Source organism: Lissotriton helveticus, chromosome 7, assembly GCF_964261635.1.
Source record: "Lissotriton helveticus chromosome 7, aLisHel1.1, whole genome shotgun sequence".
NCBI classification, from domain to species: domain Eukaryota; kingdom Metazoa; phylum Chordata; class Amphibia; order Caudata; family Salamandridae; genus Lissotriton; species Lissotriton helveticus.
The window spans coordinates 811842982-811868374 of record NC_136068.1 but is presented as its reverse complement, the minus strand read 5'-3'; the positions used below and the strand labels follow the sequence as shown (position 1 = coordinate 811868374).

Below are 25393 nucleotides of genomic sequence, written 5' to 3'. Positions count from 1 at the left end.
TGACCCGCTTTGCGGGGCCCGAAGGCGCGTCAGCGGAGTCGGGCTGCCCAAAGACAAGGTGTAAGGCCTCGTAAAATTGTCTTAGTTGGGCAGGGAATGCTCCTGATCCTGGCAATTGTAGGAGGCGCGGAGTTGTCCCTGGAGCAGGCACCGGAGACGGGGCCTTAAAGCAATGATACTCTGAGTCATGCGTCGCGTCATCCAACCGACAGGGAGATTATGAGGAGCGCTCGTGCTTCTTCACCTTCTTCTTGTGCCATGACTTACTCAAAGACCTCAACGACTTGGAGTGCGACGCGGAGTGGGGGCTCCGCGAATGGCCTAGTGACCTCTCGAACAAGACTGGGAACGACGCGGAGCTGACCGCTGGGCCTCCCAACAAATTTCAGGACTGTTCCCGCAAAATCTTTGGGTTCATGGCCCGGCAGTCGGAGCACGATATTGGGTCATGGTCGCACTCCATACACCACAAGCACACGAGGTGCTGATCCGTCACAGACATCATCTTGTGACAGGCACCACAGGGCTTGAAGCCAGTCCGAAATAGGGACACCCCTGGCGCACCATGAGCCCAAGACTCAAAAAAGACCGACAAAAAGTTGCAAAAAGCTAGCCAAAAAATGGCTAGGGGGTTGCTCTCCCAGGATGTGCACTAGGCTGGCGGGAAAAAAGAAAGAACTGACTTCAGCGCGCAGGGGCGGCGTCTAAGTTGGCACTGCAATGTCATCCCGGCGATCACGATGCAGATGACGGATGCGGAGCCGACCGACGCCACCTATCGACATGCAGGGGTATTGCTGAAGAAAAAAATCTCTGGATCTAGACTGACGCCTGGGGGAAATTCTACGGTAAGGAATCTACAACTAACCTATGTCTCTACCACATACATCATTACCAAAAGTAAGTAACATGTTCTGCACAGACAATAAAAATTGCCCCATGATACAAGTTACATCCAAAAATCCCATATCCAAGAGTAGATTCATTCCTTGCCCCCTTCTCCTAATGTCATATTTTTGTAAAACTGGTGTCAATAAAAGCTTTCCTTGAGCTAAAAACCACAAACCAGCCACTAAAATGTGTTAGATCTCCCTTTGTATTAAGGCCACAATAGCAGGTTTTATCTGTGTGGCAGGGTACTGTGAGCATCAGGGATTAAGACCTTGTTTACCCCACATCTAATGGAATTGTTGCAATGACTTTACTTGGTGCAAGAGGCACACACTGCTCTGTCCTATTCTGTTTCTGTGTTGTGTTAGTGAACCTTGAAAAGTCCTTTCAGTAAAGAAGAGTCAACACTTTGCTATTCAGTGTTTTTTGCTTAACACAGTGCCATAAGTAGGGCCACTGGAATTGTGATTTTGGGGCTGTAGTGTATTCCAAATAATTATGGATTTGCCACATTTGTCAGATAATCCATCATCTGCTGCATAATTTGCAGATTTTAACTAAACAAAATGTTGATTCTAGCTCAAGCCGATCATAAATTACTAGAAACACAGGGACGTGTTGCTGTGTTGTGGAAGGCCCTGTGCAAAAGTTGACTGGTTACATTTCCGTTGCCTGTTGCTGTATTTGAGTGTTAACCCTTTCGCTTCTAAGCCTCCCTTTTCTCCCCCTGTGCTAAGCCTTTTTTTGGCTATTTGGGGTAGTTTGCGCTTAGGCCCGTGTAACATTTTGTCCACATAAGGTATCTACGCTAAATCTGCGTCATTTTCTTCCAAAATCATGGGGATTTTAAAGGTACCCATGGTTTGTGGATTCCCCTGGAGGGGACCTAGAAAGTAGCCAAAATACAGCTATTTAAACTTTTTTTTTTTAAATGTAGAAAAAGTGCTGCAGAAAGTGTCTGTTTTGTTCCCTGTAAATGGTATCAACAAAGGGTTGTGGTGCTTAAATCACCATCTTCCCGGCTTTCAGGGACAGACAGACATTTGTCAGAAAACTACACTTTTTTACACAGTTTTGCGATTTTACTGGGACATAGCCTATTTTTGCTACTTTATGTGCTTTCAAACTCCTTCCAGTTAGTGGTAAAAATGGGTGTGAAAGCAATAATGGATCCAGGAAAGCTATACATTTCTGAAAAGTAGACACAATTCTGAATTTAGCAAGGGGTCATTTGTGTAGATCTTTCAAGGTTTATTTATATAAACTAACCGTTGAAAATGAGTTGAAAAAAACAGCCATTTGTGCCAATGTTTTCACCAGTAAGTTCTTCCAAGTATGACAGATTTTTTAAAGCAATATACTGTTACATCCGCTGGACACTTCTGGTTGTGGGGATATATAGAACTTGTTTGTTCACCAAGAACCCGATGAACCCAGAGGCAATAACTGAGCTTCGTCTTGCAATGGTTTTTCATTGTGTGCCAAGCATATAGCAATTCATTCGGTAAAATATCAAGAGTGAAAAAAAGGTATCAAGGTCACCTATGTATTTCAGAAATGGGAACAAAATATAGAGTTGAGAAGCAGTAGCTATTTTCACAGCTCCGAAATTGTGGGTACCTATACTAGCATGTGAATTATTTTTCATTTTTCAACGTGACTTCTTTTTTACACATTGTCTTACATTTGGAAGGCAAAAATGCATAGAAAGTCAATAGGTAAAACAGTTGCTCTACAAATCTGTGTTACCCTAAGCTTTGCGAAAAAAGGGTCAGTTTTTACTGGAAAAAATTAGATGGGTCCAAGTTGCATTTTGGGCCGTTTCCTGACGCGGGCACTAGGCCTAGACACACAAGTGAAGTACCATTTTTATCAGAAGTTTTTGGCGAAAGGTAGGAGGATGGAGGTTTGTGGACCCACACAGAATCCAGAACATTCCATCACAGAAATGTGGAGAAAATGTGTTTTGGTTTTTACAAAGTTAGAGGTTTGCAAGACATTCTGGGTAACCGAACCTGGCGAGAGCCACACAAGTCACCCCATCCTAGATTTCCCTGGGTGTCTAGTTTTAAAATACTGTATAGGTTTGCTATGTTTCCCTAGGTGGCGGCAGAGCTAGGGTTCAAAATCCACAGCTAGGCACTTTGAAAAAAAAAAAAAGGACCGATTTTCACTATAAAAATGTGGTGTGTCCAAGTTGAGTTTTGGCCTGTTTCCTGCCACGGGCACTAGGCCCTTCCACACAAGTGAGGTACCATTTTTATTGGAAGACTTTGGGGAATGCTGGGTTGGTGGATATTTGTGGATCCACGCAGATTGCAGAATTTTCCATCACAGAAATGTGAGAAAATTTGTTTTTTTGACACAGCTTGAGGTTTTCAAGGGATTCTGGGTAACAGAACCTGGTGAGAGCCACACAAGTCACCCCATCCTGGATTCCCCTGGGTGTCTAGTTTTTAATAATGTATAAGTTTGCTGGGTTTCCTTAGGTGCCGGCAAAGCTAGGGTTCAAAATCTACAGCTAGGCACTTTGCACGAAAAGTCAGTTTTCACAGTAAAAATGTGGTATGTCCACGTTGCATTGTGGCCCGATTCCTGTCATGGGCACTAGGCCTACCCACACAAGTGAGGTACCATTTTTATCGGGAGACTTTGGGGATTGCAGGGTGGGTGGAATTTTGTGGATCCACGCATATTCCAGAACTTTCCATCACAGAAATGTGAGGATTTTTTTTTTACAAAGTTTGCAATGGATTTTGGGTAACAGAACTTGGGGAGAGACTCACAAGTCACCCCATCCTGGATTCCCCTTGGTGTCTAATTTTCAGAAACGTACAGGTTTGCTAGGTTTCCCTAGGGGCCAGCTGCGCTAGGGCCCAAAATACACAGCCAGGCACATTGCAAATAAAAGTCAGTTCCTAGTGGCCTTTCTGCCACCCTGGGAGGGGGGAAGATCAGGGACTATTGCCCTGATATGCTCCCAAGGGGGGCAGAAAGCCCATGGCTATTTTTTGGGAGGGGGATGAGGGCATTTGCATGCCAGTTCTGGTCAACCCCCTCCCCTACGTATAAAAAAGCCAGTGTAATCCCTGTTGCCTTGTGGGCTCTCTGAGGGGGAAGATCAGGGACTATTGCCCCCATCTGCCCCCTAGGGGGCAGAAAGGCTGTGGCAGTTTTGTTTGGGGGGTGGGGGTATTGGCATGCCCATTCTGGGCAACTCCCACCCCGGAAATTTGAAAAAAATAATCCCTGGTGCCTAGTAGGTTTCTGATTGCCCCATTGGCCTCCTGGCAGGGGTAATAAGGCTGGGGCAGTTCCCATCCCCTACGTATGAAAAAATAATAATTTGTGGTGCCTAGTGGGCTGTCTGCCCCCCAGGGGGTTCAGATAAGGGGCTACTGCGCCCTTATGCCTCTCGTGGGGTTGGGGGGGCAGAAAGACTGTGGCAATTGTTTTGGGGTGGGGCATTGGCATACATTCTGGGCAGCCCCACCCCTATGTATAAAAAAAATAAGAATAATCCCTGGTGCCTAGTGGGCTTTCTGGCCCCCCGGGAGGCAGATCAGGGGCTATGGCCCCCATCTGCCCCCGGGGGGGGGCAGGTTAAGGGCTATTGCCCTCATCTGCTTCCGGGGGGGGGGGGGGGGCAGAAAGACTGCGGCAATTTTGGGGTGGGGTCATTGGCAGGCCCCTTCTGGGCAGTCGCCACTCCTAGGTATAAATAAATAAAAAAAATCTCTGGTGCTTAGTGGGCTTTCTGTCCCACGGGGGGAAGATCAGGGGTATTGCCCACATCTACGTCCTGGGGGGCAAAAAGACTTTGGTCCTTATTGGGGGGAAGGGTCGTGGAATTGGCATCTCCATTCTGGGCAGCCCCCCCCGGGGATGGGCAAAAAGATTGAGCATGCCAGTTTTTTTTTTTAAACTTCTTTTTATTAAAGAAATACAAAAAAAACAATCGGCAGATGCCTTACATTACAGAGTAAGCAATAGTTATACAGACTAACAGCGGATAATGTACGGAATTCCATAAGGCGAAAGCAAAATATCCAGCTACCATAGCATGCGATCGTTAGTACACAGGATATATCATTCCTACCAGTTCGACAAATTTCGTAAGACCGCCACCCTTAGGAGCAGAATTTTGAAGGAGAAAAAGAATCATAAAGTTCGAGTGGCAGGCAGGCTTAAAAGGATTGAACCATAACAAAACAACGATCGCTCCCCGTTTGCAGCACTTAAAAGCAATACATTATAAAGGATCTCTTGCGCATCACCACCCCTAGGACCCATCCACCCACCAATCAATACAACCCCTCAGGAAGGCATCTAATAACAGAAAAGGAACAGGATATTATACATAAAAAACAAAAAGAAAGACATTACAACATACCCCTAACCCCCACCCTGCACCCCTGCATAAGGCTTCCGCCCAACCCCAACTAGCAGTGTGCCTGTCGCCCCAACTAACTGTGTTCTAAACGTAGAAAAGAAAAGTGGGGGAGGAAATTGACACACGGCTCCCGGTCCCCCCTCCCCCGTCCGAAACAACGACCCCTGAGCGGGTAACCAAAAAACAATCCGGATATTCAGACAGAACTAACAGGGGAGGTTATAAACACCGCCCAACCCTCCGCAAGAATAGTGGTAGCAAACCCATGTCTATTGAAGCGACGTTACAAGCCCCTTTCAGTCAATCTCAACCTTGGCCCTTACGGTCTGCAATACGAACTCCCTCAGGTGGAACCACTCTCTCTACAGGATAAACGAGATGGAAAAAAAAGGCAAAAATGTTCAGTCCATATAAGGTCGATAGTAGTAGTCCATCACGGATCCCAGTCTCACATACGCACCCCCTCTCCGACAGTAAGTCCCAAAACCGTTTCCTCCAAAGACACGATGAAGCTGCCGGGGGGAAGAAGTTGTTAATGCAGTTCGAGAGTAATTGAAGAGAGGCTCTGGGAACGAAGAGTCGAGTGGTTGCCTCTTCGTCGGAAGAACTAGTAGATGTGGATATACAGTCACGATACCAAGGTTACGTTCAGATATTTGGTTACTAACCAAGGGATCCAATACTGCATCCAGCGCAAGGCCATCATCCACCGGCAAGGCATTCACCGTGGGAAGCTCCGCACATTTGGGCTCTTGCAATGAAGCATAGTCCGGCCTCAGGCGCTCAGTCCCAGATGCACAAGCGGACATCTTGTGGATCAAACCCTCCACATGTGAATGTAGAGCCCCGATGGCCATCAGGACGGTCCTCAACGATGGTTCGGTTTCTGTCCGACCCATCTCCGTTCTGTTAATTACTGGCAGGATCATGGTCCCCAGAGCTTCGGTTCTCCGGGGCAACAGGCCAGAACGGAGTGGACGGTCACGGAGGGCTGTTGATCTTGTGCCGCTCAGCGGTCCATTCTCCGTTACCGCGAGCCCGGGGGTGGAGGCGTACCCGGTCTCCGGGACGGGGGACTCCGGAACGCGGCCACAGGAGCGTCGCGGCACCTCTCCTTCAATGTTAAGCAGACCAAGCGACCGCCATCAGAATCAGGCAAAATAACCTCCGCAGCGAGAGACCAGACCCAACCTGGGTCCCACGGCCAGTTCAATTGTAACCCGGCCGGGCCAGCACTCGAGGCCCCGGCTCACCAGCCGGGTTAGACCGAGAATTGCAACACGGTGTGACTTTGTCGATCAAGTCCGCAAAATGATCGGGATTGCACCACCGGGGTCAGTAACTATTCATCCACCTGGAGGTCGGGCGTAAGATCAGGATACATAACAGGATAAGCCGACGGGAGACGGAGGTCGGCGGAGCCGGGAGCCTAAGCGGCCATCTTGTTCGCGAGCGTAGCTCCTCCCCCGAGCATGCCAGTTTTTGTGGTGGGAACAAAGGCCCTTGCCCAAGGGGTCACCCCCCCTCCCTGGTTCCTAGTGGGTGGATCCCTGCTTGGGGATTATTTCTCCTGGGATGATCCCCAGGCAGGGATCTACTAGGGAACGGTATCATTGGAAAGGGAAGATTCTCCCCTTTCCAGCGATCCATCTCCCATGTAATTTGGTGCTCGGGGGCTGATACAGCCCTACAAGCACCGAAACAATGAACCTGAAACTACGTTTCAGTTTAATTTTCAATGTAATGAGGTCAGCGCTCCATGCGTGCAATCGTCATTACATTGAAACAAAAAAAAAAAAAAGCCTCAGGAGGTTGGGGAAGCTCTTCCTCACCGCTGAGGCTAACATTTCAAAAAAGGAAATCCCTGTGCTGTCTGCAGCATAGAGATTTTGTATGCCTGTGCACATGACGGAATGGTGCCGTCAAGAGCACAGGAGCACTGGTGCTCATGACTGAACCATTCCGTCCTGGGCACCCAAGGGGTTAAAGTGGTAATATTGAGTTGTAAATGTTTCCAAAACTGCATTAGCTTGTAAAAATGTAAATATCAATGCCACATTATGTCTAGTAATTTGGGCTTTCTTTGCCACAAAATGTATTCAACCCTGCCGCATAATTTGGTTTTCCCCAGTCACACAATTCCAGTGGCCCGGGCCATAAGTTAGGAAAGATGTCACAACAGAAAGAAAATTTAGCAAACCACTACTAAGATATATACTAATTGTATGACTATTTTCACTTACTTTGCTTCAATGTAAAACTCCTTAACACTGTTTCAGCATAAACCAGTTTTCAGCTCTCAATTACTGTGTGACAGGAGCTTACGGTCTCAATATCATGGGAGTGCATCTGTTTATACATGCACAGTATTAGCATCCCTCCCTGTGACCTCACTCCTGTCGTCAGGCACTCAGTCGCTCTAGTGATTGGCATAATAGATTTAATTTCCACAACTACATGCAAGTCTGCTGGGATTTGTTTTCTCATAATGACAAGAGCAGAAGATGGTTTTCTGCTTGTGAATGGACCTTAGGTGGGCCATGGGACTATATTGGGTGGGCCTGGGCTACCCTCTAGAAAGGGTCGGCTACTGATTTTATTACCATTTTATTTTTCACTTACTCGGCAGAGTCTGCCGAGTCTTGGGAGGGCCGGCCATTCTCTGCGTCAGCAGCAGCTAGGCCCTAGAAGGAGGAGTGGTAGGTGCACTGTAAGTGCACATGTCGGTTTGGCCGGCCGTCTTAGGACGGCCAAACGACAAGCGGCTGCATTTCAGTCTGCTCATGCCAATCCAAGTGCTTCTTTCATGCTTAGTAATTGCTTGAGCACAGCGTCTAGATTGGGTGGGGAGCAGAGTAGAGTAGCACAGAGACCGCGTCTAGGAGTGGCAGGTAAGTTCATTTTATAGTTATTATTATTATTATTATTCCCCCTGCACTGTCCAGCAAGTTTTAGTAGCAGCAGCTCCCACTGACTCTAGAACTGAGCCTTTTGAAGTTCCTTCTAAAGAAACATCTTAAACATTGAAGTAAATATCACTTGGATGGTAATACTTTGCGTGAGAAACCATCTCTGTGGAAAGTAATAAACAGTCCCACCTATTGCGATTTTTAAGTAGGAGTGCCAAGGAGACGCACATACCTAAATCTCTTCTCCACCTCCCGGCAGAAGGTCACAATAAGATGCTAATTTCTCCTGCTTCTTTTCCATAACCACCATATGTGACATATTCTCCTTGTAAAATGGAGCTGTGTAAGTCTGACAGACACAAGATTGACTTGTTCCAATTTTAATAATTTACTGCAAGTCCCACTTAACACTTTGGGGCTGATTCATAGAGTTATTGGGGCACCTAAGTTGAACTTAGATGCACAAATAACTTCATAGACTAGAATAAACATTGATTTATAATTCTATATTTCCTTGTAAGTAGGTAAAATTTCATCAGTGTGATTTCTTTTCATGTCTGACTATCTCGGTTTGCAGGGAGGATTATGGCGTTATGGGGCAACATGCCATTTAAATTGATTAACTCAGGCTTACCTATGAATATCTTGTTTTACACAAACCTTGACTGACTCCTATATACCCTGGATATTGTTTATTTAGTCTGGTCAACTGGAGGCGTAAGCCCCTACCTAGGGTGGGAATGTCAGGGTAACCCCTTCAAAATTGGTGGGTTTATAGGGGAAAAAGTTTCTCCAAGAGGAGTAATAATTTCTATGTGGAGGGTAAAGCAGCAAGTGGAAATGTGTTAATTATATTTAGGCTTTCCTGTTATCAGTTCTATTTTTGGTAAATTGTGGTGAGGTTTTGTCAGTGTTTTCAATACCTTAAACAGTGGTTATGGGTGGTTACACATTTTCGTGCCAATAAAAACAACAGAAAGTGTTTTTCCGGTGTTTATGTAATGTTTTGCTTTCATTATTGCTTGCTTTCTGTACTGATAGTGCATGTGTATAGACAGTGTGTGTTCAGGGTATATGAGGTCCAAATACATTTTTACAAATCAACCTTTTTGTAGTATACCATACAATATTTCTTTAGTGAGGCTTTGGTCATGTGCCTCTCATGTAAACGACTATCTGTAAAAAGGACCTTTCAACATTGACACTTGAGACGGGCAACTCCAAAACAGTCTGTACACAATTTCTTAACTCTGGCCACTGACATAGCTTTCCATGCTAATACTAGTGTACCTGAAGATTGCGATTCTCTGGGACAGGTTCTGCAACGTATGCATTGAACTGGGCGCATATCCCCTCAATTATTGAAGCTGTCAAAAATGAAGCAGTACTTTTCAAAGTCCGGAGAAAATCACCTTTTACGGAAGGGATCCAGAACTTGTGGAGAGTACCTCAATGAGGCACCACTATTCCAGATCCTTGGTGACAGCATTCTTTTTATATATACCTGTCATTACACCTTGCTTTGAATGTTTAACGCCTGGGATGTTTGGCAATTCACCTACTATTAATACTGACTCGCTAGAAAAGGGGGCTGATGTATGAAAGGGTTTCACCCATTCTCTGTCTATGGGTAAATGTGATGGTATACATTGGAAAATGTTCTAATGAAACCAGCCATTTTGCCTATTAGTGAAAGAATCAAACTTAGCCAAAATATCAAAGATGACTTTTATATTTCTTGATTCTCTACAGTTTATAAAAATTATTAAATAAGACCTAAAACATGCTTCTAAGCCCTGCATCTTTAGACCAAAGACCACAAAACTGAAAAAAGTAACAGGAAGAAGAAACAATATTTTAGTGACATCTCTAAACAACAAAACACAGGCAGAATGTTAGCCTAGTCATTCTTGCTGCTGCCTTGTATAAAAAAGTCTAGTTGTATTGGCCCCTTCAGGACGAAATAAAAATGACTCTTTAATTCACCTTTTTCTTTGAATGGCAATTAGTTTGGGGTTAGAAAGGTGTTTTTTCAGTGTTTATATGTTTACACTGGTGAGGGCTATTTTCCTTTCCATGGGATTTTATCAGTTCCTATAGGTTTAAAACTAAAACAGGATAGCCAAATTATACCTACAAATGTGTTTGCAGTGTACATGAAGTGCTTCTGTGTTTTTAATGTTATATGTGGTTGCTTGAACTTAAACACATTCAACAGTTAGTCTCTTAATTGGTATATATTGATCACCTACACTTCAGTCTCTGGCTGGAAGCCTGAAATGGACAGCAAAATAGACCACACAGTGGGACCACAGTTTCTGTTTCCTGGATGACCCGTTTCACCACATCTATTGTAGCCCAAAGCTAATGTACAAACTGACTACAGGTGGGAATGTAACTTATTTTTAATGAGTCTTCTAAGATTCTATAGAACTCTGCCCGCAGCAGTCATTGGAAGTGTCATATAAGGAAGGTGTTTTCAAGTTTAGAAGGTCATTGAAAATATTGGGATATGAAAATAATACCTTTAGTTGTTTAATCTTCTGGCCTTCCCTTGTAGCGCAAATATATATGTATATGTATGTGTGTTTATGTCTATGTGTATATATGTATATGTGTTTGTATGTATATATATATATATATATATATCACCATCAGTCCTGAATTAATGATTTCTTCGGTAGGCGAATCAGGTACAGACCACAAACGTGCACGGTTGAAAATATTCAGTGCTTTATTTTCTCCATTGTCAGCATGATGGTTTCGGCTGCATAGCAGCAGCCTTGATCACATGATTTATATATATATATATATATATATATATATATATATATATATATATATATATACACACACACACATATATATATATTTATATATATATATATCTATATATATATATATATATATATATATATATATATATATATGTGTGTGTGTGTGTGTGTGTGTGTGTGTGTGTGTGTGTGTATGTATATATATATATATATATATATATATATATATATATAATATGTGTGAAAGGGGGTAAAAGTAGGTTACAGCAGTTTTCCGATATAACTACAGGTATGAAGCAGCCTGCAGTTGCGTTGCCGGAGATTGCCAGAGTTTTTGTGTAGAAAGAGGCACTGTCACTACCTTTAATATAAAAGAACAAAATCCCACGTGTGTCACTTCTAGTACAAATTATGCTATGCACTGCATCATCTACTACTAGTTAAGGCAGACATTTCAAAATCCTTCACTCTAACCATGAAAGGTCTGCACTGTGTTTACAATAAAAGAAAGTGTTAATACTGATCTGTGCCATTTGTTCGGTATAAAACTGAATGAATGTGTTGGTTGTCATTTTATCAGTGTATGTACTATCTTTATTTTTGGCTTTTCAGGCATTTGGCTTTATGACACGCATTGCCCTCCGAGCCGAAAAAATGAATCACCACCCTGAATGGTTTAATGTGTACAACAAGGTAAATTGTTTTGCTTAGTTTATACCAACTTTCCCATTTGTATTTTCTATTGTTTTATTGTTTCTGGAACACTGATGCAATTGACTGGTATGGCTATGCTAAGTATGGCATATATTGTCATCCTGGGACTTGCAATGAGCGGTTGACAGCGGAGTGGCAGCTCACAGTTTTACTCCTCGTTAACAGTCCTTCCCCTCTGCAGCAGTGCTTACCTCCTCGTGTTGGCTTTGCTCTCCTCCCGATCCCCGCCACCATCACTCCTCAACTTTATTTAAATTGTGGCAGGATTCAAAACCCTGTGTCTTGGTTTCAGCTTCCTGGTTATCCTTTTCGTGACCAGGCTAAGCGTCATTTAATTGCAACTGGACACAAAAGGAACTACACTCTGGAACCACCAAAGTGTGTACAAATACTCAGTATCCCGTTTGATTTGAGAATTCGAAAATTTTGGCAGCAGCACAGGACTTTTATTGGGGGCCTTGTACCCATGGCTCACAGCATATGGCATTACCCTTAGCATATATCTCATTGTATTCTGGTAATTTCTGATGTTTTATAGTGACTTGAGTGATACCTTCAAAAAGAAGTCAAGCTATTTTCAGCTGGTTTGTTTGCATTCATAATTGTGTTGCTCAAAAACCTTCTGTGCCATACACTTTAACTCGCACTGGGTATCTGAGAAACCATCTTGGAATTTGAATCCACACTGGCCCCTTTGAAGGGTTTCCTATATGCTGCAGCAAACCTTATTAGGGTACAAATAAGTATGACCACATCACACCGCCCCCACGAAGAAGCTCCAAAGGCTCCACTTTCCAGTAAGAACCACCTTCAAAACCATCTGCATTATCAATAAAGAGATCAAGGTTGGCCACCGTAGTGAATTAAAGGGTCACAAAACAGCCAGTTGTTATCATCATAATAACTTTATTTCGCCACTAACATAATGGCATTAAAGTATGCTACAGTAAAACATTAGAGATAAAAAGATCATCTGTTAGCACTCAGAGTTATCATATAATATAAAAATCGCAAAAAGTCATAATAAATACAAAGAATTTATCAATTAAAAGAAAAAGAGGAATAATACAGTAGTTTGTCATATTGAGCCTTCTCTCAGTTATGAAGTTTAAGTTTAAGGAATGCGCCTTCTAGTCTTTAGTGCGGATAAAAAGAACGAGGCCTGAGAGAAGCATACCAAGAGATCCGATAATTGCTGTAAATAGTAAAGAGCTGCGCAGCATTGTCTAATCCCTAGCTTGCATATAAGATCTTCATTATTACGTTTAGTGGTTTTGAGCCGAGCTTCTTTATAAATCTAAAAATTCCTCGAATGCTTTTTTTCATCACAGTGGCTCTATTAGTTACCATATCTAACCAGGTGTTTTTCCTATTAAAAATAATCCCAAGATAATTAAAGGAGTCCATAATCTCAAGTTTTCTACCTTCAATGGAAAGATTGGGATATTTTGTTAATTTCGTGCCCACCACCAGTTCAAATGACTTAGTTTGGTTTATCTTCATGTCTAGTTAATTCATACATTTTACATACTCCTCTATGAATCTCTGGAGCACTCGCCAGTGGGTGCCAAGCGCACTGCATCATCTGCATAGAGGAGTATTGGAACAGGGAAAGAATTAATGATGGGGACTTCTGTGGTAGAATCTATCAAGGCCGATTACACCGCATTGGTGTATCGAGCAAATATAAAAGGGGCGAGTATGCAGCCCTGTCTCACACCACGAGTAATATTATATCTTGTTATCGCTCACTGACTCTATGTTTATCTTTGATACTCTACAATGCTCTGCAGCCATTTGGCTATGCTCACAGCGTAGAAATACTGCATACATATGAATGACCCCTACCTACTTGGATAATGAGCTTCCCACCTCTGGTGCCTTCTGCACACCCACAGCTTTACATAGGACACCTTCCGATGGAAGACCAAGAATTGCAATGAAGAAAAAACCAAGGTAAAGGGGCTTCCTCTTCTGTGCACTACGGATCTGGAACGATATCCCCACATCCATGCAGACAGCCTCATCCCAGCTCCAAATATTGAAATAGCTGAATTCTTAACCCTTCAAAGAACAATACATCACGATGCAGTAACGGTCTTAAAACCAGCTACACCTCCTATCACATGTCGACTGTGTCTTTGACCCACAGGTCTAGGCTGCCTTTCAGCTAATTTTGCAGTGTATAAATACCACATACTGTCATATAGATGTGCTTTACCTTCACACTTTGTTTAAGTTAGCATGAGCTTATTAGAAGTTTAAACGCCATTTTTCCTATCTGCTGCTTTTGCACACGGCACATATTGTTATTAGAGCTTTGAGCCTAGTAGAATATTTTGCTTCACACAAGAATAATATGTTTTCCTATTGTATCAGTTTTGCTTGGTAAGCTACGTCTGAACAGTGAGTGCCGAGGCCTCCAAGGTATTTCAACACAGTGGTTGTTGTGAGGTCTGATCAGCGCACGTCCTAGACATAACACATATGCAGCTGTGGCCAATTCTGGCTTTTGCCACGTTTAATAATGCACTGCGCAGAGCATGCACACACACTTGATGAATATTCCCATGCAGAGAGCTGGTGGAAGATGATGTGATCCCTTGCCACTAAGATCAAAGGTATGTGGCCACCCTTCTAAAACCCAAAGAGACCTTCTTAAGATATAATATAATATACTAGCAAGGGAGGGTATGACTTGGGTGCCATTTAGCCTTCTTCCCTTTAGCATATTAACATGCTTTCTCCCTTTGTATTTTATGGACTAGTAACTATGCTAATAACCTTGTTGCTTGTAATATGTTTGCTTGTATTAGCTAAGATACTGCGCTTGAGAACACGGCATTAGAAATAAACATTTCAAACTTGCACGTGTCTTCATTTACTCCTCGTTTTGGATTGGTATGTTAGTATAACGAAAGAGTGTTCATGTGTTCCACGTTACCTTAGGTGTTCTAAGTCCATGTTCTGGGTTGTCTAATCATTGGGGGTATGGAAGAACCAATGAGACACTGATTGCTAGTCTGGTAGGGGATTTTGGATACTGAGGTGAGTTTTGGTACACCCTAATTCACTGAGGTGCTAGGTCTCTATGCACAGTTCTGTGTAGGAGCAGAATCCCTCCGACAATACATACTCTGACACACTAATCTGGAAACAATTTGTTAGCATTTGATTAAAGATATGAGTTTTGGGAAGAGCTAGGCCAAACTGTTCCTTCCAGTGTGAGTGATCTAATTTAGTTTCACCTACTTGAACATTAAACAGCATGTACTTATTTTATTAGGTTTATTATTTATGGTTTTATTGGTTTACTGATATTCGCACTACAAACATTACTTCAGAGATCCCAGAGGACTAATAGGAAATTACTTAAGGGAAAGTGCCATCAATTGGTTAGAACGTCACGTTGTATGTATATTAAAGGGATCACTCACATTCCCTTTCTGCCCAGAGCCTAAAAAAATGCAAGAACCATCCCTGTATCAGCTTCATACGCGTGGAACACCGCTACACAATACAGCGCAGAAACCATCAGCAGTATGCTTTATGTGGATTTTTCTGCACCTCCATGTTTTTTTTCTCGGGAGCCACATGTTTTTCCTTCATTTCAGTTGGTATTTTAATTACTGGACTCAGCTGTTTAACAAAATTGGTGAATGGTGTTGTTTTAAAACTATTTTTGAATAGAAAAGAGCTACTCCCTCTGTCATCACGTTCCTATTTATTGTCTTGCATTTGTAAACTTGTAACACAGCGTGTAGCAGAGGCTGTGTCGGAGCATGCAAGGTCGACTACATTTCTGCAATACATTTCTCTATGAAAAATGGTATAGTACCCTGTGCTTATCATCTTGCCCTACATTTATTTGTGTGTGTGTGTGTGTGTGTGTGTGTGTGTGTGTGTGTGTATATATATATATATATATATATATATATATATATATACACATACATACATATAAAACCTACTGGCTATTGCCAGTAGGTATAGTTAGGACCTAGTTTTCATAGGACTTGCTTAGATCTCTGGCGACGTTTGACAAATCTTTGCAAAGTTTTCCCAAAAAGTGCCCTTCTTGTCTATTTAAGGACGGAAACTTTGGGGTGATCAATCAAGCAGGGCCCGAGAAAGAGGGGTTCAGAAAAGTGCTTTTCCCATGTTATTTCCCATAGGGATTTTAAACCCGACTACAGCCTGAACTGCTCAATGAAATTACACCAAATTTGGCAGAAAGCTAGATCTTGGTCCAGAAAGCGTGCTTTTTGTAATTTTGTGTAAATCTGTTCAGTAGTTTTTGAGATATAAAAAAAATATATATATATCTAGCTTACTAGTGACGCAAACGCTCCATGAATCAGAGAGATCTCATGCTGAGATCTGATTGACTGCCAACATTTCAACCAGGAAGTGTTGGCAGCCATTTTTGGTCTTGAATTCAGCTGAGTCCCACCCAAAATGTTTACAAAATAAAGAAAAGGGGGCATGGTAGGAATACCCTGACCCCCTATGCCTGGTAGTAGGGCCTCCTAGGGACCCCGCTAGGGCCAAAAAGCATTTATTTTTCTTAATTTTGCTGTGAAATCATGTGTGGATCTGTGAATTCCCAGCAAAATAAAAAATAAGAAAACGAGCCTGTCTCCTGCGCTTGTTTTTAGATGAGCCTCTGGGTGGGCCAGGTCCCTGGGACTAATTTAATTATTAATTTAGAGGAGGGAGGCACATGTGGCCCCACTTCGCATGGCTGATGCTGGCCCGAGACCCGCCACCTCCCCGGGGCCAGCCCAATATAATAAAATGGAGATTGGGTGCCACGCAGCCCAACTCACCAGGCTGTTAACTGCCCTGGGGGACCGTCTTCTCCCCGGGGCAAGACCAATACATTAAATAACAGTAGAGGTGGCTGCACGGACCTCCTCCATGGTTCGTTTAAAGCTTTGGGGACCATCACATTCCCGAGGCTAGCCTGAATAAGCAATAAGGGAGAGGAGTTGTGCAGCCCCTAGCCTGGGTTTTTACAGCCTCGAGGACCACAGCCTCCCCGGGGGTTGTCCTACATAAAAAAGAGGAGGGCTGTGCAGCCCCCCTTCCTGGAGCCATGAATGGCCAGGTTGGCTCCCTATGTCCCAGGGTGCCTGCCTCTGGGACATAGCTATTTGCTTTAGATTTGCGGGAGCTTTGGCAGCTCCTGCCAAACTAGAACAAACAGTAGTTCCACTCCCAGCAGGTGGGAACAGGAAAACTGCTCCCACCAGCTCAGAGCAGACTTCTCATTTGTTTACGAGCACGTAAACAGATTAAATAATTGTTCATACATGCAGGGATCAGCATTTTTGGTGCTCCCTGCGTGTTGGAGCAATGTTGGCTATAGTAGTATATAAATAAATAAAACATTTACTTTACGCTTGCAAAGTAAGTGCTTTTATTTATTTCATTACTATCCACTTTTTCCGTTGTATATATCACACTCCACTACCCCTGCCCCACCGCCCCACAGCATTACATTACCTGTGCGGGCTCCAACTGTCACTGGAGTAACTTCCTCGTGGTCCATTACACAGCTGTAGTGTAGAATAAGCACTAGGCATTTACCCAACGAGGTAGAGCTTACTAATTAACCTGTAGAAATGTCCCCAATTGGGTAGACATGTTTGTGAAGAGCTGTGGACTCTTGTCGGATAAAGGGGCTGTTATGTTCCATATAGGTACCCTAATATAGGCCCGGGTAATATCATACACCTTCACCTACATTACCTCCCCTACACTACACAGTAACAAGCCTTTTAGGATTGAACCTTTACCTAGTTCTAGTCCTGGGCATAGAAGGTGGGTTTTTCCCTGAACAATAGCGTCCTATAACTTCATCAATAGACTCACACAGTTTGAATGAGTATTCATAAGGGTTCTTGGAAACTAGGCAGGGGCTACACCACCTGCATAATTTCTACGTACAAGGTTCATCCAGTACGTCATATTAAAGGAGAGGCAGCATCAGTGGCAATCCGCACACGCTTACAGGAGTTCGGTCCTTTACAACAGGAACATGAATTACCCAAAATTATTGAAACTCAATTCAGAGTTGGATCTCCTCCACAAGAGCCCTTCGAAAGAAGGTACAACCTCAGGAATAGGAATAATATTAGGAAACCTGACAGGTATCAGGATACTGATACACGTTCCTCTCGTTCCTTTCAGTGCTCGCCGAAAAACTCAGAGAGAGGATGGTCAGAACACAAAGAAGAGCATACAAAGTCCAGAGACAAGCAGCACGCTCAAGACTATACTTCCAAAAAAGAAGAAAAGCCAAAATCAAAACCTCAGTTTAAAAAGAAGAAAGTTGCAGGTCTGAAGATCAGACATGCCCAAAATTCTGAGGACACAACTTCTGAACAGGGAATGGGATCAGACGATGCTAGACAGTGCGGCAGAAGTAACAATAGCTCGCCAGAACCTGATGGAATTTCTGGTGACAGCGGACTTGAATGATTCCATCGCGGTGGAAACGCCAGATACGAGGGTAAGCGTCACACATAAGTTACATGAAATAACACTCCAAATGGCCGGGGACAAGCCCATGAAAGTTAAAGGTGTATTTTGGGAGAAGCTGTCATCTGGTTATGACATCCTATTAGCTGAACAAGATTGACCGCCTGCTTTCGTTATGGAGTGCCTTAGGGGCGAAAATATAATTGTTTGAGGCTTATGAGCTGTAGATCATATGCTTTAGCATAGATCGCCAACTGGTATTGGGTCCGGATGTTTGCACTTTGTTTTTGTTCGAAGAAGTCTTTGTAGTCACCAGGTAGGTGATTCCTCCTTTCGGTGATAGTGCTCATGGACATCGACTCCATCCCCAGTTTGTGTTTTTTCAACCATCGGGTTCAGATGTGTATTGCTGCGGTTCGGTATCGTTCTCGAAAACCTTCAACGCGCAATCCTCTACCCTCGACGGTATTGTATTTCGATCGCGTTTTCCCATTCGACGTGTATTGTTTAAACTGAGAAAACCTTTGATAGGGAACTTCGGGGCGGGCTGTCTGGCCTCCCCGTGCCGACCACGCCAGCAGTCGATGGAACGGACTCCATTTAAGTTATGGAACGGACTCAATTTAAGTTATGTCCCGGGTGTCGTGCTAAATTTCCACGCACTGACTTGAACGAGGTTTACAATCTCTGCTTATCCCTGGAACACGACGAAAAGGACTGTGAAGCGTGTCCATCGTTCCGATCAAAGAAGACCATTCGTGATTGTCTGGCTTGACGCCACGAGATGCAACCTGGTAGCGGCTCCATTCCGGACCTCTTCAGCGAAGATTCAGATTTCCATGGTCCAGCTGCAGAAGCCGAGGACGAAGAACTTGTCTCCGTGTCCGAAGCCGACTCCGACATGGTAGAAGAACTGAACATCACTCCGGGTCAACGTACAGTGAGTAGATCCCCATGTGCCGACTCAACCAAAATCTAAGGCTCCGGTGTCGCCTTCGCCCTCGGGCTCAGGTCAGCACCGAGAAAAAGTTTCAGATGCCCGCCCTCCAGCCCGGCTGTGAAACACAAAGACAAGCCTTCCGGCTCGAGCCAGCCCCATTCCGGTGCCGAACCAACACCCTTGGCATCGAAACTTAAGACTAAGAATTTGCCAGTCTCCACACCGCCGGTCCTGAAGACACCTTCGACACCGAAGACCTAGTCTCCAAAATCCTCCAAACCTAAAGCTTTGGAGCCGAAATCCTCTAAACCGAAAGCTTCGGAGACGAAATCCTCGACATCTGAAGGCTCTGAGCCGAAATCCTCTGCACTGATAAGTACAGAGCCAAAATCTTCCACTCCGAAAGCTTCAGAGCCCAAACTGGCTAAAACCAAGCACTTGGATTCAAAACATTTGACGCCCAAAGCCTCTCAGCTCAAATCTTCGACCCCAAAATCAACCCCTAAAGAAAAAGATACTCCATCCAGAGAGCCTTGGTCCGAGGACCCACCTTTGGATCAAAAACAAAAGAGACTAAGTATTGACCCTAAAACTGGACACCTCCTGGCCACTCTTCCTAGAAAACAGAAGCTGGACCTTTCAGGGGATTGCCCTATACCTTTGAAGAAAGAGGACATGGGCACTAACCCTTCATGCCTTCCTCTCCTCCTCTTAACCCAAATTTAATCATCGCACCATCAAATTTACCACCACCTCCCCTATCACTTGAACCACAGGATGAAGATTATGGTGATGGGGATGAAGACCAGGATATGCCACAAGATCAGGACATACCACAGGACATTGATCGCTGGAAGAATTATAACAAGGAACCAGATCAAGACAGTGACCCCCACATGTATCCCTCCTGACCCTCCCCACCTGATGACAACATTGGCTATGTTCAGCTTTGCAACAGGGCTGCGTAATATAACGGGGTGGAGCTTCCTACAGACCCTCTAGAAGAGAATTTTCTTGTTGAGACACTAACACACTCACAAAAGTATCCTAATATTTTACCAATGCTCAAGGGCATGTTAAAAACATGGATGAGGTATTCTAAGACCCCGTTAGATCCAGAATACTCACACCTAGAGTAGATACAAAATACAAGCCCGCTCCTCCAGACCCTGCTTATATAAAAGGTCAGTTGCCCTTAGACTCTCTTGTGGTATCTAACGCCCGCAAAAGAGCTAACTCTCATACCACAGGAGACGCCCCTCCTCCTGATAAAGAGTCTAAACTTATTGATGCCTCTGGCAAAAGATTGACTTCGCACGTGGCTAAGCATTGGCGAATTGCAAATGCTCAAGCTCTCATGGCACGCTACGATAGGGCTCACTACGATGAGTTGGAAAAACTCATGCAACATTTGCCAGAGGAGTATAAAACCAAAGCTAACATCCTCATTCAAGAGGGGAAGCTCATTACCAACACTTCCATCAAATGCGCACTAGATGCGGCAGACACAGCATCTCGTGCCATCAATGCTAGCATACTATTGCGCAGAGAAGCTTGGCTTAGAATCTGTGGATTCAAGCAGGAAGTACAGTCCTCCATATTTAATCAGCCCTTTGATAAGGAGCATCTTTTCGGGCCAGCTGTCAATACTTCCCTAGAAAAAATTAAGAAAGACAGAAACTGCAACGTACATGGGGGCGCTGCAATTACCTTCTAGCAGGGGTTCCTTTCGTCACTCCTGTTATAGGGGTGGCTCAAAACAGTGTCATCCTCTTATAAGGGTAACCAATCTACCTCCTCTAGGGGTTACTTTCGAGGAGGCTACAGAGGAAATAATAAGGGAAGAGGTAGCGGTAACTCCACCCGCGCTACCCCTGCCAAGAAACTGTGACTTCCCTCAGCTGCCCGATCATTCCACTCCTGTCGGGGGACATCTCTCACAGTTCCTACCTGTCTGAAACTCAATCACCTCAGACAAATGGGTAATACAAATTATCCAGTATGGTTACTGCCTGGAACTTACCTGCACTTCCCCAACTATTCTTCCAAGAGAACGTGCAATGTCACCAGAACATCTCGCCCTCTTAAAACAAGAGGCTCTCTCTCTCTTACAAAAACACTAGTTAGAACCAGTCCCATTACATCATCAATGGACCAGAGTGTACTCCCTGTATTTCTTAATTTCAGAAAAGAACGGCTCTCAGGCCTATACTAGACCTCAGACAGCTAAATCTCTACATTCAGTCAGACCACTTCCAAATAGTCACCCTCCAACAGGTGCTCCCATTGCTTCAGCAAGGCGACTTTCAATCCACCCTTGATTTAAAGGACGCTTCTGTGAGGATGACAAATGCAAAACAACAGTTGATGGACAGAATGCAGAACAATGTCATACATTCACCCCAGTACAGAGATCTGGGCCTAAATCCATCGTTTTTTTGCACTCCACACCACCCCAGTTCAGACATGGCCATATGCAAATCAGCCTTGACCCTGTGCCTCATGGGAACAGTCCAGCCCGAACTGCCAAGCCATGTCTTTCCTGGACCGGAATCAAGCATCCTAGGACCGGTTTCTGGCTATCAGCCGTCTTCAGCCAGGATAGCTTGACTCCAGTTGTGTGGAGAGCATGGGACTCACGTCTGAGCACGAAGACGGCTGATAGCCAGAAACCGGTCCTAGAATGCTTGATTCCGGTCCAGGAAAGACTTGGCTTGGCAGTTCGGGCTGGACTGTTCCCATGAGGCACAGGGTCAAGACTGATTTGCATAGGGCTGGGTTCAAACTGGAATGGCATGGTGAGCAAAAAAACAATGGATTTAGGCCCAGGTCTCTGTACTGGGGTGAATGTATGACATTGTTCTGCATTCTGTCCGTGAACTGTTGTTTTTGTTTTTGTCACCCCGAGTGGGATGGGTATGCTCAGACGTGAGTCCCATGCTCTCCACACCACTGGAGTCAAGCTATCCTGGCTGAAGACGGCTGATAGCCAGAAACCGGTACTAGGATGCTTGATTCCGGTCCAGGAAAGACATGGCTTGGCAGTTCGGGCTGGACTGTTCCCATGAGGCACAGGGTCAAGGCTGATTTGCATGTGGCCATGTCTGAACTGGGGTGGTGTGGAGTGCAAAAAACCGATGGACTTAGGCCCAGATCTATGTACTGGGGTGAATGTATGACATTTTTCTGCATTCTGTCCATCAACTGTTGTTTTTGCATCTGTGAGGATGACGGCACCGGGGCGGACCCCGGAAGTGGGGAAAGACCAGGGCGACTCAATCCGGACCGGAAGCAGGTAGCGGTCTAGTGTTGGCCCAAGCGAGCGTGGAGGAGTTTCCGGACAAAGCGGAAGGGAGAGACTCAAAAGACATTGAAGGTCTGGACGGAGAGAGCAAGTACGGAGGAAGTCGGGCGGAGTGGAAGGAGAGGAGCAGCGTGGCAGAGGAAGGCGAGAGCGGAGGAAGGCGAGAGCGGAGGACGACGAAGGCGGAGAGGAGTGGAGGGGACGGATTCAGCAGAGTGCACTGTACACCACGTCCATACCTGGCGGGCTGAGAGAGGGAGAAGACGCCCCGGGTCCTGACGCCACAGCCCTGGAGACGGGGCGTGGCATAAGGCGAGTACCCCTCAGGGGAGCGTTCTGGTGGGGGTGGTGGGAAGACATGGGGAGGTAGGGCACTTGGGTGAAGGTGATTTGTGTTGTAGAATTCTGCACAACCTTTTCCCACACTTACGAATTGGTGATGGTAGCACTGACCAAGCCTAAACCTGCACGATTAGTTATTGACCCAACCTGTTCTTTCTTTTCCCTCCCCTGCCCATCGAGAGTGCCTAAGAGAGCGAGAGAATCCCAGAGAATCCTAACCTATCCCGACCCGGATGGCCTGGAACCAGGAATCCAGGAGAGAAGCCATCTCCTTCACCTTTGTGTTGCCTTTTCAGTCGGAACGATTTTGTTTCAGTCCTGAATATTCCCATCAAGAGAACCCTAATAAATCACGTGCTCCATATCATGGCTTCTTGTGTTCCCTTAGGCCCTTCTGGCGGTCCTAGCCCTTACAGCCTGCTTCCATATTCCCATTCACCCGGCACACAGAAAAAATCTCAGGTTTGTGGTGGATGGACAACATTACCAATTCAAAGTTCTCTCTTTAGGCGAACTACAGCACCCAGAGTTTTTACCAAGTGTCTGGCAGTAGTCGCAGCTCATTTAGTAAGACAACACATACACGTCTTCCCTTACCTGGACGTCTGGCTAATAAAAGCCAGATCACAACACTGCTGCATGCACCACTCCCACAAAACAGTTCAGCTGCTTCACGACTTGGAATTCACTGTAAACCTCACCAAGTCTCACCTCCAACTATCCAACACACAAGCGTACCTAGGAGCCACATTAGACACTTGCAAAGCTTTAGCATACCCCAACCCAGTCAGGATACGCAACATGCAAAATCTGATATCACAATTTCAGCCCCAACACTCATTACCAGCAGAGTGTTCATGCAATTAATCGGCATGATGGCTACTTGCATTCTATTTGTTCCTTACGGAAGACTTCAAATGTGTCCCCTACAAGAATGCTTAGCACATCAGTGGAACCAGGCTTAAGGTCAGATAACAGATCTAGTGTTGGTGGTCGGCCGCACCCATCGCTCTCTGCAATGGTGGAATACACAAAATCGTTCCAAGGGGCGACCATTTGTCGACCCGGTTCCACAGATAGTGCTAACAGCAGATGCATCGCTCACTGGTTGGGGAGCTCATCTTCAAAAACCTACCATTCAGAGCATGTGGACCCTACAACAAAAATGACTCTACATAAACAATCTGGAGCTGCTAGCAATTTTCCTAGCGTTGAAAGCTTTTCAACTGCATCTAGTAGGCAAAGCTATCCTAGTTCGTACAGACAACGTCACCACAATGTACTACATACAAAAACAGTGGGGGGACAGGCTCTTCACAGCTTTCACAGCTAGCTCAAAGCATATGGAGATGGGCCACACCTCAAAAGATATATCTCCTTGCAGAACATCTCCCAGGTGTGAGCAACCAGGTTGCAAATCTGCTCAGTTGTCAAAGACAACAGATCCACGAATGGGAACTACATCCTCAAATTCTCCTCCTATTCTTCCAGATGTGGGGCTACCTAGAAATAGATCTCTTCGCCACGCACCTCAACGCAAAATGCCCAAGCTTCGCGTCTAGGTATCCTCACCCATTGTCCAAAGGCAATGCGCTATGGATGAATTGGTCAAGAAAATTTGCTTATGATTTTCCGCCTCTCCCGCTGATTCTATTAGTGGTTCGGAAGCTCTAACAACATTCCCTGACAATGATCCTAGTTGCTCCCACATGGGCCTGACAACCATGGTTCCCAACACTATAGAGAACTATCAGTAGTTCCTTAGCAAATACTATACCTCTCCCCCTAGCTTCTCACTCAGAACCATGGAGAGATCAGACATCCAGATCCCAGTCAACTCAACCTTGTGATCTGGCAACTGAAATCATAGAGTTTGGCTACCTTAATCTTCCGCCAGACTGCATTAACGTTATTAGAGAGGCCTAACGCCCTACCACAAGAGGATGCTATGCAGCAAAGTGGAAACGATTCGTGATTTACTGTACAAACAATAAAATCAATCCACTAGATGCTTCCATACAAAACATCATTTGCTATCTGTTACACCTACAGCGTTCTAACTTAGCATACACATCTATACGCTTACACCTTGCTGCAATAGCTGCGTACCTACAAAACAGACAACACTTGTCTTTGTTTCGAGTAACTGCTATCAAAGCTTTCATGGAAGGACACAAAGGGATAATCCGTCCTAGACTTCCACCCTCTCCACTGTGGAATCTTAATATAGTCCTTACAAGTCTCATGGGTCCACCCTTTGAGCCATTGCACCAACGTGAACTACAATTTTTCACCTTGAGGGTTGCCTTCCTTATAGCCTTCACATCTCTTAGAGTAGGTGAGCTCCAGGCACTAACTATACAAGAACCATTTTTACAAATTCACCAAAATAAATTGGTTCTTAGGACTAACCCCAAATTTTTACCTAAAGTTGTTTCTGCATTTCATCTCAACCAGTCCGTTGAGTTACCTGTTTTTTTCCCTCAACCAGTGGCAGAACGCGCTTCTCGCACATTGGATGTAAAAAGAGCCATACTATATTACATTGAAAGAACTAAATCTTTTAGAAAAACTAAACAACTCTTTGTTGCTTTTCACCACCGCATAAAGGCCATCCAATATCAAAAGCAGGTATTG

The 25393-nt window shown here is 44.6% G+C and overlaps 1 protein-coding gene across 1 annotated transcript in view; it reads left to right on the top strand.

The window, feature by feature from the left end:
• The window catches only part of PCBD2 (pterin-4 alpha-carbinolamine dehydratase 2), a 530788-nt gene that overhangs the window by 458461 nt on the left and 46934 nt on the right, over positions 1–25393 (top strand). The window contains exon 3 of the mRNA XM_078653267.1: positions 11583–11663. Coding sequence (XP_078509393.1) covers positions 11583–11663 — 81 coding nt within the window. The remainder of the gene's footprint in view (positions 1–11582; positions 11664–25393) is intronic.